Source organism: Salmo salar, chromosome ssa01 (assembly GCF_905237065.1).
Source record: "Salmo salar chromosome ssa01, Ssal_v3.1, whole genome shotgun sequence".
NCBI classification, from domain to species: domain Eukaryota; kingdom Metazoa; phylum Chordata; class Actinopteri; order Salmoniformes; family Salmonidae; genus Salmo; species Salmo salar.
In genome coordinates this window covers 44098421-44113654 of record NC_059442.1, presented here as the reverse complement: position 1 = coordinate 44113654, position 15234 = coordinate 44098421, and the positions used below count along the sequence as shown (strand labels likewise).

Sequence of the window (15234 nt, the reverse complement as noted above, 5' to 3'; positions counted from 1 at the left end):
GAGTGGCGCAGAGGTCTAAGGCACTGCATCTCAGTGCTAGAGACGTCACTACAGACACCCTGGTTTGAATCCAGGCTGTATCACAACCGGCCATGATTGGGAGTCCCAAAGGGCGGTGCCCAGCGTCGTCCGGTTTTGGCCGGTGTAGGCCATCATTGTAAATAAGAATTTGTTCTTAACTGACTTGCCTAGTTAAATAAAGGTTCAACCAGCTAAACTGCAGTACCAAAAGTACTCTGAGCACAGTGGAACGCGTCCTTCCAGACCAGAACCCTGGCCCCCTGATCTCCCCTCAAGTCTCCTTCACCCTCTGTGAACCAAGAAGGGGAGAATCTCTGGATGAGCTAGTTGTTGCCTTTTGCTGCCCTCTGCTGGTGGTCAGTGAGACGTTGGGTTGAATGAGCATCACTATATCTTGCCCCTTTTCTGCTGTTTCTAAGTTCATTTTGCACCATACTCATTTAGTGTCAAATATTTCTGGTAGAAAGTCCTCATCCGTGCTTGAATAACCTTTTGTGGTTAAATTTGTCGGGAGGATACATGTGTTATACACACCAGCCAGGTCACTCCAGATCCAATGCAATATTCAACATTTGTTCAGGTATTCAATACTGGCCTCTAGGGACAAAGGTGAGCACTTACCATCAAGTAAGCTCGTGGCTTGCTAGGGATGGTGGATGGGTGTAAGCCGTGAGCTCCGTCTCCGAGGATCACGGGTTCAATCCCAGTGCTTGGCACTCTTATTTTTTTACCCATTCCCTTACCTTAACACTTACCTTAATCATTTGGAATTAATGCCTAAACTTAGCCGTCAAGTTGTTTCTGTTTTAAGCCTTAACCAATCGGAATGAATGCCTACATATAATTTGACCCCCCCCGACAAACGTTGAATACTGAAGTCAGACAGTGTCAGACCGTGAGATCTTGTTACACACCAAAGATATCCTAACACTCAGAGTGGTTTATGTTATCTAGCAGTGAGTCAGTGTGTATGGTAGTGTGCTGTCCTTGCAGCTGGGGCAGTGAGCTCCACCCCGTTCCTTACAGCAGCCACACACACGGAGCCCCACCCTCACTGCAGCTCCTGCGTCATTCTGTAGTCGTCCCCTGGCTATATTTTATGTGTGCTGGACACTGCTCTCTGAGTTGCATTGTTCTCCCCTGACTGTTCTGTGGGGTGACTCAGTCAAGTTTGAAAAGAGAAAGAGGAGACGGACTGACGTTCCAGCTGTGTAGCACAACTGGAGAACATAATAAACAGGCTGCCAACTTGTGGTGAGTTTAGAATTTAAGGATCTCTTTTCTTTTCCCATTTACTCTCTCTTTCTCTCAACTGGAAAATAAGTTTTCTTTTTTTGTTAGGTTTTTGCAGATACAATTGGAAGTGAAGTTTAACTAAGGCTGTTCATTTAGTGTTGGTTTGCCGATGGTAGCCTTCTTTCATAGGATAAAGTCATGAAGTTCTTTAATGATGTATACTTCTTTAATGGCTGTGGAGAAGTTTGAGCTCATCTTTTTTATTTGCTCTATCTGTGGTTCCTTACCTTAATCTCGTCCTGTTTCCCCAAGTTGTGTATGGTGTGTGTGTGTGTGTATGACCCTGCTCAAAGACTGTGTTGTGGTATACATGATAGCTATGATGTATGGTATGACCCAGTCCCCTGTTATTAGACTGTGTTGATACATGACACAAAGGGATATGGAGAATTATATGGTAACCGAGGGATGCGGTAAAATGTATGCCAAACAAAAAACAATGATTGCTAAGTTAAACAAACTATACAAGTCTGTGCACAAGTGCGACTTTTAACAATTTCCACTGAACATTTTTACAAAATATGTTTTCTTGAACAATGCAGATGCAAAGTTTGGTAACGGAATGACAGCATCAATGGCACAAACCGTCATTCTGTTTCCAAACTTTGCATCTGCACTGCTCTTCAAGTAAATGTTTTTTGTAAAATGTTCTGTTGAAATTAAATTTGCCCATGTGCATAGGGTCATTTTCCATCTAAAAGGACCCATGAGCACCAACATGTGAAGTTCATAGGCGCTTGTCAAATCTGGAGTCAAACGAAAGCTAATAGTCTATTTTTGAGAAATTTAAGGCATACACTACCGGTCAAAAGCTTTTAGAACACCTACTGCACTCAAAGGGTTTTTCTTTAGTTTTACTATTTTCTACATTGTAGAATAATAGTGAAGACATCAACTCTATGAAATAACACATATGGAATCATGTAGTAACCAGAAAGGTTTTAAACAAACCAAAATATATTTCAGATTCTTCAAATAGTCACCATTTACCTTGATGACAGCTTTGCACACTCCTGGCATTTTCTCAACCAGTTTCATGAGGCAGTCACCTGTAATGCATTTCAATTAACAGGCGTGCCTTGTTAAAAGTTAATTTGTGGAATTTCCTTCCTCCTTAATGCGTTTGAGCCAATCAGTTGTGTTGTGACATGGAAGGGGGGTATACAGAAGATAGCCCTATTTGGTAAAATACCAAGTCCATATTATGTCAAGAACAGCTCAAATAAGCAGGTGTTCTAAAACTTCTGACCGGTAGAGAGTGTGTGTGTGTGTGTGTGTGTATGTATGTATGTATGTATGTATATATGTATGTATGTATATATATATATATTTTTATATTTTCTTCAACCATTGTTTAGCCTAAATGTTAGGTATACGCAAAGGCTTTGATTTCTGTTCAAACAGATGAAAAAGGGGTCTTTTTTAGAGAACATCAACCAAAAAAAGTCTAAAGGTATTAGAAATTCATCAAAACACAGAAATGTTGAAGTAAAGACCCCTGCCAACTAATATCATCACTTGTAAATTATTAAGGGATTAAAACATGAAATTCTGTTACCAAATTGTTAACAACATTTCAGAAAATCAGTAACAGAATTACTGCAAATGAATTGGCTACAATTCACAGTTGGGTCCCCTGCTACAGTGCTCCTTTCCACTGGCATACTGATACATTCAACTCATAACTGTTCTTTCTCTTTCTGTCGTCTGGACAACCCCTCACTTTCTCTCTGTCTGCCTCTATCTCATTAAAATATCACCTATCTCGGTTCTTACTGGCATCTACCATAACACCTACCCTCAGGACACGAGTCAAGGAAGATCAATTGTCTTCACAGAGATGTTCCATATCCAATCGTTGTCAGCCGGTAACGTGACACCAACGTTCTCCTTTTAACTCCTCTGATCTGATGAGACCCTGTTACAAGGGGCTGCGTCAATTACGGCTTTGTTATGAAGAGAGTTAGTTTAGAGATGTAAGGAAGCCCTGATGCTGTTGTTAGGTCGTTTCTATTGGGATTCCACCTGTCAGGACACGCACAGGGCGTTTGCAACCCATCCATACTGGCCTACTGTTTGTCTGAGTGTCATAACAAAGGTGCCATGTTATGGCTTTCCCTCTACTCTCTGACTGACAAGCATCAGACTGTTGTATACAAAACAAAGTATTTAGCATGATCTTGAATGGGAAATATAACCATGAATGTTACATTCACAAGAGCATAATGTAAGAAGTGAAGACATCTAGACAGTTATTTTTTTTATACGTTTTAGCAGACACTTATCCAGAGCGACATATATTTGAGGGCATACATTTTCATATAGTACAGTACCAGTCAAAAGTTTGGACACACTCATGCAAGGGTTTTTCTTTTACTTTTTACTATTTTCTACATTGTAGAATAATAGTGGAGACATCAAAACTATGAAATAACACATATGGAATCATGTAGTAACCAAAAAAGTGTTAAACATATCAAATATATTTGAGATTCTTCAAAGTAGCCACCCTTTGCCTTGACAGCTTTGCACACTCTTGGCATTCTCTCAACCAGCTTCATGAGGAAGGCTTTTCCAACAGTCTTGAAGGAGTTCCCACATATATGCTGAACACTTGATGGCTGCTTTTCCTTCACTCTGCGGTCCAACTCATCCCAGACCATTTCAATTGGGTTGAGGTTGGGTGATTGTGGAGGCCAGGTCATCTGATGCAGCACTCCATCACCCTCCCAAATAGTCCTTACACAGCCTGGAGGTGTGTTGGGTCATTGTCCAGTTGAAAAACAAATGACAGTCCCACTAAGTGCAAACCAGATGGGATGGCGTATCACTGCTGGTTAAGTGTGCCTTGAATTCGAAATAAATCACGACAGTGTCACCAGCAAAGCACCACCTCCATGCTTCACGGTGGGAACTACACATGCGGAGCTCATCCGTTAACATACTCTGCGTCTCAAATTTGGACTCATCAGACCAAAGGACAGATTTCCCGACGGCCTATGTCCATTGCTCGTGTTTCTTGGCCCAAGCAAGTCTCTTCTTCTTCTTATTGGTGTCCTTTTTAGTTGTGGTTTCTTTGCAGCAATTCGACCATGAAGGCCTGATTCACACAGTCTCCTCTGAACAGTTGTTGAGATGTCTGTTACTTGAACTCTGAAGAATTTATTTGGCCTGCATTTTCTGAGGCTGGTTACTCTAATGAACATATTCTCTGCAGCAGAGGCAACTCTGGGTTTTCCTTTCCTGTGGTGTTCCTCATGAGAGCCAGTTTCATCATAGCGCTTGATGGTTTTTGCGACTGCACTTGAATAAACTTTCAAAGTTCTTGACATTTTCCGCATTGACTGACCTTCATGTCTTAAAGTAATGATGGACTGGCATTTTATTATTTTAGCTGTTCTTGCCATAATATGGACTTAGCCCTAATTGGTAAAGGACCATCTTCTGTATACCAACCCTACCTTGTCACAACACAACTGATTGGCTCAAACACATTAAGAAGGAAAGAAATTCCACAAATTAACTTTTAACAAGGCGCACTTGTTAATTGAAATGCATTCCAGGTGACTACCTCATGAAGCTGGTTGAGAGAATTCCAAGAGTGTGGAAAGGGTGGCTACTTTGAAGAATCTCAAATATAACATATATTTTGATTTGTTTAAGACTTTGTTTGGTTACTACATGATTCCATGTGTTATTTCATAGTATTGATGTCTTCACTATTATTCTACAATGTACAAAATAGTACAAATAAAGAAAAACCCTGGTATGTCAAATTTTGATTGGTACTGTATACTAGCTATGATGATGTAGGACATGTTGTTTTGAACAGAAACATGCATACCATGCCAAATAAGCACTGGGGGACATGAGATATAATGTGGTCAGAACACAATGGACTGGTTATAAGAAGCATGTAGTGGCGATCTGTCTGTGATCTAACAGTACTATGTCTCTCACTGGACCACAGCCTATTCATTCATTCCTCAACTCAACTGTTGAAAAGAAAAGCCCTGCGTCCCAAATGGCACCTTATTCCCTATATAGTGCATTATTTTTGACCAGAGCCTTATGGGCCATTATAGGGTCCCATTTGGGACTCAGTTGGATTTCAGGCTGTTTCTGACCTCATGGCATCATGTCATTTAAGCAAATCAATGAATGGTTCTCTTTTCTGGACTGTTGAGCCAGTCAGTCACACAGTACCATACCACGAGAAGGAGACAAGTCAGCCTACAGTATTGGTAGTCACAACACAGGACTGTACGGGAGGGTTTTGAATTACCAAGGCCCTCACGATACGATATTATTACGATACTTAGGTGCCGATATGTACTGCGATTCGATGTTCCAAACATATTGCTCACCGTATGTCTGCTGCAGAGGTACAAGAGAGCCATGAGAACACATTTTGATCAGTCATGGAAGTAAAAGTGCTGAAAACAAATTGGCTCCCTGTTTAGAAGGACGGAGAACAAGCTATGAAGGAGTTTTGTCAAAACGATATATCATCAAAAATAATATCCCGATATGTAACTAATATTTATTTGTTCACCCATCACTACTGTTTGTGGCAAACTATTAGCATGCGAACCCCTTGAAATTCCCCCTTTTTTACAATTAAAAGTAACAGATGAATCTTTTCTGAGTTTAGATCTAAGGTTGTGGCAAAGTGTAGACACATTTGCATACACACAAGGGAGTGGTGTGAGGGATGAATACCCTTTTTTAAATGAACTCATAAGATTTCATAAACAGATTTTAGTATCTTCATATTTATTTATGTCGTCTTTATACTTTATCTAGTTGTAGGGTTGGTAAATTCCATTTCAATTCAGGAATTTAAAACGGATGAATTGGAATGGAATTGACCCCAATCATGTGTTTATATCACCCCTTAAATGTGTCTGCATGCTTTATGTGGTTGGGATGAATAACATTTTAACTTTGTCAATTCAGTTGACTGCCTGTGTGTTTGTACTGGAAGCCTGTAGTCTGACGAGACAGGGCATATAATGGGATAGTGTTTATTTCTCTGTTCTGACTGATGACAGTATTAGCCTCATTCGAGTGCTCACAACAACCTCTGTCATGTGATATATCAGGCTAAAGAGGACATACTGTAGCCTACTTACAGTACAGTTAGGAACCACAGCTAACTGCATGAAGTATTAAATTGAAGGGCATTTTCAGTTTTGAGCTACAGTTTGAATCCGAGTTCGATTATTTGATACATCCAACGTTTATTGGACAAAATGTGTTTATTGGACAAAAATGCACAAGTTAAATCCATCTGTGATTATCATGAAGCATCACTTGTGTGTACCAATCATCATATTACTTTCGCTTTGGTCTTCTAACATGCGAGAGGAAACAATAGCCGCTCTAACTGCGATGTGAATAGGCTATATTCAGTAGCCTATACCCCCCCCCCCAACCTACATTGGATGAGCTCATAAATGCGCTGCTGCTCACAAGTTTTCAAAGATGTATAAAACTGTATTTGTCACGTGCTCCATGAACAACTGGCGTAGACCGACGGTGAAATGCTTACTTGTGTCCTTTTCCAACAATGCAGAGCTAAAGATTTAAGCAATTATATAAAAAATAGTGACACGAGGAATAAATACACAGTGAATAACAATAATGAATAAAAATAACATGGCTATATACAGAGTACCAGTACAAAGTCGATGTGCAGGGGTATGATGTAATTGAGGAAGCTAAGTACATATATGTAGGGATAAAGTGACTAGGCAACAGGATAGATAATAGACTTAGCTGTAGCAGCAACATGTGGAGCAGTAGGAGCAGCGTGTGTGTGTGTGTGTGTGTGTGTGTGTGTGTGTGGCGTCAGTATGCATGTGTGCACATGTTATGTGCGTGTGGGCATACAGAATGTAGTGAGTGTGTGGGTAGAGTCCTTTGTGTGTGCATAGTCAGTGCGAGAGAGTTAGTTGAAAAAAAGGGTTGATGCAGGTGGTAGTCCAAGTAACCATTTGATTAGTCATTTAGCAGTCTTGTTTAGCATTCAGAAAGTATTCAGACCACTTAACTTTTTCCACATTTTGTTACTTTAGACTCATTCTAAAATTGATTAAATATTTTTTTTCTCATCAATCTGCACACAATACCTCATAATGACAAAGCAAATATAGATTTCTAGAAATGTATACAAATAAAAACCTTATTTAGACAAGTATTCAGACCCTTTATTATGAGACTTGAAATTGAGCTCAGGTGCATCCTGTTTCCATTGATCATCTGTAGCATTGAAGGTCCCCAAGAAAACAATGGCCTCCATCATTCTTAAATGGAAGAAGTTTGGACCACCAAGACTCTTCCTAGAGCTGGCCGCCCAGCCAAATTGGTCAGGGAGGTGACCAAGAAACCATTGGTCACTCTGCCAGAGTTCCTCTGTGGAGATGAGAGAACCTTCCAGAAGGACAACCATCTCTGCAGCACTCCACCAATCAGGCCTTTTACTGAGGAGTGGCTTCTGTCTGGCCACTCTACCATAAAGGCACATGACAGCCAGCTTGGAGTTTGCCAACGGGCACTTAAGTCTTTGACCTTGAGAAACTAGATTCTCTGGTCTGATGAAACCAAGATTGAACTCTTTGGCCTGAATTCCAAGTGTCACGTCTGGGGGAAACATGGCACCATCCCTACTGTGAAGCATGGTGGTGGCAGCATCATGCTGTGGGGATGTTTTTCAGCGGCAGGGACTGGGAGACTAGTCAGGATCGAGGGAAAGATGAACGGAGCAAAGTACAGAGATCCTTGATGAAAACTTGCTCCAGAGCGTTCAGGATCTGACTAGTGCGAAGGTTCACATTCCAACAGGACAACGACCCTAAGCACACAGCCAAGACAGTGGCTTTGGGACAAGTCTCTGAATGTCCTTGAGTGGCCCAGACAGAGCCCAGACTTGAACCCGATCTAACATCCCTGGAGAGACCTGAAAATAGCTGTGCAGCGACGCTCCCCATCAAACCTGACAGAGCTTGGGAGGATCTGCAGAGAAGAATGGGGGAAACTCCACAAATATTTTATTTTAAGAATGTGAAATGTCAGAATAATAGTAGCTTTTATTTCTTTCATCACATTCCCAGTGGGTCAGAAGTTTACATACTAATTGAGTGTATTTAGTAGCATTTCCTTAAAATTTCTTAACTTGGGTGAAATGTTTCGGGTAGCCTTCCACAAGCTTTCCCACAATAACTTGGGTGAATTTTGGCCCATTCCTCCTGACAGAGCTGGTTTAACTGAGTCAGGTTTGGAGGCCTCCTTGCTCGCACACGCCTTTTCAGTTCTGCCCACACATTTTCCATGGGATTGAGGTCAGGGCTTTGTGATGGCCACTCCAATACCTTGACTTTGTTGTCCTTAAGCAATTTCGCCACAACTTTGGAAGTATGCTTGGGGTCATTGTCCATTTGGAAGACCCATTTGCAACCAAGCTTCAAATTCCTTACTGATGTCTTGAGATGTTGCTTCAATATATCCACAATTTTCCATCCTCATGATGCCATCTATTTTGTGAAGTGCACCAGTCCCTCCTGCAGCAAAGTACCCCCACAACACGATGCTGCCACCCCCGTGCTTCACGGTTCGGATGGTGTTCTTCGGCTCCCCCTTTTTCCTCCAAACATGACGATGGTCATTATGGTCAAACAGTTCTATTTTTGTTTCATCAGACCAGAGGACATTTCTCCAAAAAGTACAATCTTTGTCCCCATGTACAGTTGCAAACTGCAAATTTTTTTATGGCAGGTTTGGAGCAGTGGCTTCTTCCTTACTAAGCGGACTTTCAGGTTATGTCAATATAGGACTCGTTTTACTGTGGATATAGATACTTTTGTACCCGTTTCCTCCAGCATCTTCAAAATGTCCTTTGTTGATGGTCTGGGATTGATTTGCACTTTTCGCGCCCAATGTACGTTCATCTCTAGGAGACAGAACGCGTCTCCTTCCTGAGTGGTATCATGGCGTGGTCCCATGGTGTTTATACTTGCGTACTATTGTTTGTACAGATGAACGTGGTACCTTCAGGCGTTTGGAAATTGCTCCCAAGGATGAACCAGACTTGTGGAGGTCTACAATTTATTTTCTGAGGTCTTGGCTGATTTATTTTGATATTCCTATGATGTCAAGCAAAGAGGCACTGAGTTTGAAGGTAGGTCTTGAAATACATCCACAGGTACACCTCCAATTGAATCAAATGATGTCAATTAGCCTATCAGAAGCTTCTAAAGCCATGGAATTTTCGAAGTTGTTTAAAGGCACAGTCAACTTAGTGTATGTAAACTTCTGACCAAGTGGAATTGTGATACAGTGAATTACAAGTGAAATAATCTGTCTAAACAATTGTTGGAAAAATTACTTGTGTCATGCACAAAGTAGATGCCCTGACCGACTTTCCAAAACTATAGTTTGTTAACAAGACATTTGTGGGGTGGTTGAAAAACGAGTTTTAATGACTCCAACCTAAGTGTATGTAAACTTCCGACTTGAGCTGTATTAAGGGAATAAGGTGTCATTTGGAAGAAGTGGCAGTATTGATATGGGGGTATCAAAATGTGATTCAGCAGCATAGTCTCTGTCAATGATGCCATGTCCTAGTCCCTGTTATGCAGTGTAAGCGTAACGATAGACTATAATGCCAATTCGATTACAAAGTCATTGACACATGGTTATTACACTGAACAAAAATGTAAACGCAACATGCAACAATTTCGTAGTTAGTATGGAAATCATTCAGTTGAAATAAATTCAACAGGCCATAATCTATGGATTTTACATGACTGGGAATACAAATATGCATCTGTTGGTCACAGATACCTTAAAATAAAAGGTAGGGGCGTAGATCAGAAAACCTGTCAGTATTTGGTGTGATGGCATATACGCTATCTACCCGGTATAGTTGAAACGGCGATTCATCTGAGAAGAGCACACTTCTGTAGCGTGCCAGTGGCCGTCGAAGATGAGCGTTTGCCCACTGAAGTTGATTACGACGCCAAACTGCAGTCAGGTTAAGACCTTGGTGAGGATGATGAGCATGCAGATGTGCTTCCCTGAGATGGTTTCTGACAGTTTTTTCAGAAATTCTTCGGTTGTGCAAATCCACAGTTTAATCAGCTGTCTGGGTGGCTGGTCTCAGACGATGCCGGATGTGGAGGTCCTGGGCTGGCATGGTTACACGTGGTCTGCGATTGTGAGGCCGGTTGGTCATACTACCAAATTCTCTGAAACAACGTTGGAGGCGGCTTATGGTAGAGAAATTATCATTAAATGATCTGGCAACAGCTCTGGTGGACATTCCTGCAGTCAGCATGCCAATTGCATGCCCGCTTAACTTGAGACATCTGTGGCATTGTGTTGTAAAAAAACTGCACATTTTAGAGTGGCCTTTTATCGTCCTCAGCACAAGGTGCACCTGTGTAATGATCATGCTGTTTAATCAGCTTCTTGATATGCCACACACTAACAAGGACGTATGCAAATTTGTGTACAAAATTTGAGAGAAATAATATTTTTGTGCATATGAAAAATGTCTGAGATCTTTTCTTTCAGCTCATGAAACATGGACCAACACTGTTGCGTTTAAAAATTTTTTTAAAAACTATTCTGTGTATATACTGTACATTAAGGCCAGGCTCGACACCCCAGTAGGGCTGTTTGTTTTATCTTAATCATATCACAATCAACTTTGACCAGTTGATTGTAGACACAAATATCATATTTTTTTGTATACTTAAAAAAAAAAAAAAATCTAAATATACACTGCTCAAAAAAATTAAGGGAACACTAAAATAACACATCCTAGATCTGAATGAATGAAATAATCTTATTAAATACTTTTTTCTTTATATAGTTGAATGTGCTGACAACGAAATCACACAAAAATAATCAATGGAAATCCAATTTATCAACCCATGGAGGTCTGGATTTGGAGTCACCCTCAAAATTTAAGTGGAAAACCACACTACAGGCTGATCCAACTTTGACGTAATGTCCTTAAAACAAGTCAAAATGAGGCTCAGTAGTGTGTGTGTGTGGCCTCCACGTGCCTGTATGACCTCCCTACAACGCCTGGGCATGCTCCTGATGAGGTGGCGGATGGTCTCCTGAGGGATCTCCTCCCAGACCTGGACTAAAGCATCCGCCAACTCCTGGACAGTCTGTGGTGCAACGTGGCGTTGGTGGATGGAGCGAGACATGATGTCCCAGATGTGCTCAATTGGATTCAGGTCTGGGGAACGGGCAGGCCAGTCCATAGCATCAATGCCTTCCTCTTGCAGGAACTGCTGACACACTCCAGCCACATGAGGTCTAGCATTGTCTTGCATTAGGAGGAACCCAGGGCCAACCGCACCAGCATATGGTCTCACAAGGGGTCTGAGTATCTCATCTGGGTACCTAATGGCAGTCAGGCTACCTCTGGCGAGCACATGGAGGGCTGTGCGGCCCCCCAAAGAAATGCCACCCCACACCATGACTGACCCACCGCCAAACCGGTCATGCTGGAGGATGTTGCAGGCAGCAGAACGTTCTCCACGGCGTCTCCAGACTCTGTCACATGTGCTCAGTGTGAACCTGCTTTCATCTGTGAAGAGCACAGGGCGCCAGTGGTGAATTTGCCAATCTTGGTGTTCTCTGGAAAATGCCAAACGTCCTGCACGGTGTTGGGCTGTAAGCACAACCCCCACCTGTGGACGTCGGGGCCTCATACCACCCTCATGGAGTCTGTTTCTGACCGTTTGAGCAGACACATGCACATTTGTGGCCTGCTGGAGGTCATTTTGCAGGGCTCTGGCAGTGCTCCTCCTGCTCCTCCTTGCACAAAGGCGGAGGTAGCGGTCCTGCTGCTGGGTTGTTGCCCTCCTACGGCCTCCTCCACGTCTCCTGATGTACTGGCCTGTCTCCTGGTAGCGCCTCCATGCTCTGGACACTACGCTGACAGACACAGCAAACCTTCTTGCCACAGCTCGCATTGATGTGCCATCCTGGATGAGCTGCACTACCTGAGCCACTTGTGTGGGTTGTAGACTCCGTCTCATGCTACCACTAGAGTGAAAGCACCGCCAGCATTCAAAAGTGACCAAAACATCAGCCAGGAAGCATAGGAACTGAGAAGTGGTCTGTGGTCCCCACCTGCAGAACCACTCCTTTATTGGGGGTGTCTTGCTTATTGCCTATAATTTCCACCTGTTGTCTATTCCATTTGCACAACAGCATGTGAAATTTATTGTCAATCAGTGTTGCTTCCTAAGTGGACAGTTTGATTTCATAGAAGTGTGATTGACTTGGAGTTACATTGTGTTGTTTAAGTGTTCCCTTTATTTTTTGGAGCAGTATATTTGAGATTCTTCAAAGTAGCCACCCTTTGCCTTGATGACAGCGTTGCACACTCTTGGCATTCTCTCAACCAGCTTCTATATAGTCCACTTTTTAACATTCTCTATGAAATGGGCTTTGAAGTTGTGTAATTCAGTGTGGTGAGCTTTGAAATTATTGATGTGTCCATTTTAAAGTGGTTAAAATTCATAAAAATGGTGATGACGGTAGTATGATAAACGAAAGAAAATAAACTCAGCAAAAAAAAGAAACGTCCTCTTACTGTCAACTGCGTTTATTTTCAGCAAACTTAACGTGTAAATATTTGTATAAACATAACAAGATTCAACAACTGAGACAAACTGAACATGTACCACAGACATGTGACTAACAGAAATTGAATAATGTGTCCCTGAGCAAAGGGGGGGGATCAAAAGTAGCAGTCAGTATGGGATTGAGATCCGGGCTCTTCGCTGGCCGTGGCAGAACACTGACATTCCTGTCTTGCAGTAAATCACGCACAGAACGAGCAGTATGGCTGGTGGCATTGTCATGCTGGAGGGTCATGTCAGGATGAGCCTGCAAGAAGGGTACCACATGAGGGAGGAGGATGTCTTCCCTGTAACACACAGCATTGAGATTGCCTGCAATGACAATAAGCTCAGTCCGATGATGCTCTGACACACCGCCCCAGACCACGACAGACCCTCCACCTCCAAATCGATCCCGCTCCAGAGTACAGGCCTCGGTGTAACGCTCATTCCTTCGACAATAAACACGAATCCGACCATCACCCCTGGTGAGACAAAACCACGACTTGTCAGTGAAGAGCACTTTTTGCCAGTCCTGTCTGGTCCAGCGACGGTGGGTTAATGCCCATAGGCAACGTTGTTGCCGGTGATATCTGGTGAGGACCTGCCTTACAACATGGCCTACAAGCCCTCAGTCCAGCCTCTCTCAGCCTATTGTGGACAGTCTGAGCACTGATGGAGGGGTTGTGCGTTCCTGGTGTAACTCGGGCAGTTGTTGTTGCCATCCTGTACCTGTCCCACAGGTGTGATGTTCAGCTGTACCGATCCTGTGCAGGCAGGTGTTGTTACACATAGTCTACCACTGTGAAGACGATCAGCTGTCTGTCCTGTCTCCCTGTTGCGCTGTCTTAGGCGCCTCACAGTATGGACATTGCAATTTATTGCCCTGGCCACATCTGCAGTCCTCATGCCTCCTTGCAGCATGCCTAAGGCACGTTCACCCAGATGAGCAGAGTACCTGGGCATCTTTCTTTTGGTGTTTTTTAGAGTCAGTAGAAAGGCCTCTTTAGTGTCCTATGTGTTCATAACTGTGACCTTAATTGCCTACCGTCTGTAAGCTGTTAGTGTCTTAACGACTGTTCCACAGGTGCATGTTCATTAATTGTTTATGGTTCATTGAACAAGCATGGGAAACAGTTTTTAAACCCTTTACAATGAAGATCTGTGAAGTTATGTGGATTTTTACAAATTATCTTTGAAAGACAGGGTCCTGAAAAAGGGGAGTTTATAACTTTAATGATTTTTTTTTCTTCATTTTTAGGTTTACTTTTTGAAAATACTAATGTTAATGGAACAAAATACCAAGAAATCTCAAAATTGATAGGTTGATGAAAAAATGTAATTTCAGCCTGTGGTGCCTGGCCTTAAATGATTTCAGCCTCTGTAGGACAGTGAACCGATATCACTATATTATTAATTTTATAAATCCATTTTGGGAGATGAAAATACTTTGAAGACATTTGCAGGAGATGAGTCTGCAAAAGTCCTGAAACTTTTCCCATCTTTTTCTTCAGCCAATACAACAAAGGGCACTAAGGAACACAATAGTAGGAAGTCTCTGCAGAGTCATGTGTAGGTCTGGAGGTCCTGGGTTTCTGTCAAGGAAAAGGCGCCTCTACTGTTCCTGATAATTTATGGTACACTGAGATGTGTCTATGATCCCACAGCGACTCAAGTTGATCCTGTTGACTGTTGTGAGGTCAAAGAGAACTGTAGCTGCGTCACAATGCTTCTCCCCCCTCGCTATGCCTCTGGGGTCACAGCTGAGGAGGTCTGGAGAGTGTAGGGGTCATGGGCAACTGGGGAGAGGCAAGTACAGTAGCTCAGAGACACACACATTCGGTCTGGCCCTGGTCACAAACACACTTTGCTGGTTCTCTACCACTCCACATTCCTATTGCTTTCTGATGTTGTAAAAAACAATGGTCAGTTTACTTGTCTTCTGTGGTACTGTATGCACTGATTGTGAGTCTAATGTGATGGCTTGTGCTGACTCTCCGTAACGTAGATCCTTACTATGTGGTGAGGTAGGACTTCCTCGCTGTTCTTACGGACTATGTCTTCTCTGTTTTAGGATGGCTCGTTGGGAACCTTTGAGGACTTGGCTCAGGAGTACTCAGAGTATTACAGCACTTCTCTCACTGACGTCCAAGACAGAATGGAGGAGATCTGCAAACGCAAACTTGTACAAGTTGCAGAGTCAGAGATGGTACGATCATATATTACATGTTCAGTGTGATACAGAATACAACGTTTTTTTTCCATC

General features: G+C 42.5%; 1 protein-coding gene across 2 annotated transcripts in view; it reads left to right on the top strand.

Annotated features, from left to right (window-relative positions):
• The window catches only part of sash1b (SAM and SH3 domain containing 1b), a 91730-nt gene that overhangs the window by 57351 nt on the left and 19145 nt on the right, over positions 1-15234 (top strand). Inside the window, exons 1-2 of one of the 2 annotated variants that reach the window (XM_014197203.2) lie at positions 1106-1275; positions 15043-15177. In XM_014197203.2, coding sequence (XP_014052678.2) covers positions 15127-15177 — 51 coding nt within the window. In that variant the 5' untranslated portion in view covers positions 1106-1275; positions 15043-15126. Of the gene's footprint in view, positions 1-1105; positions 1276-15042; positions 15178-15234 lie in introns of those variants that run through there. The other variant, XM_014197193.2, reaches the window with a different exon arrangement.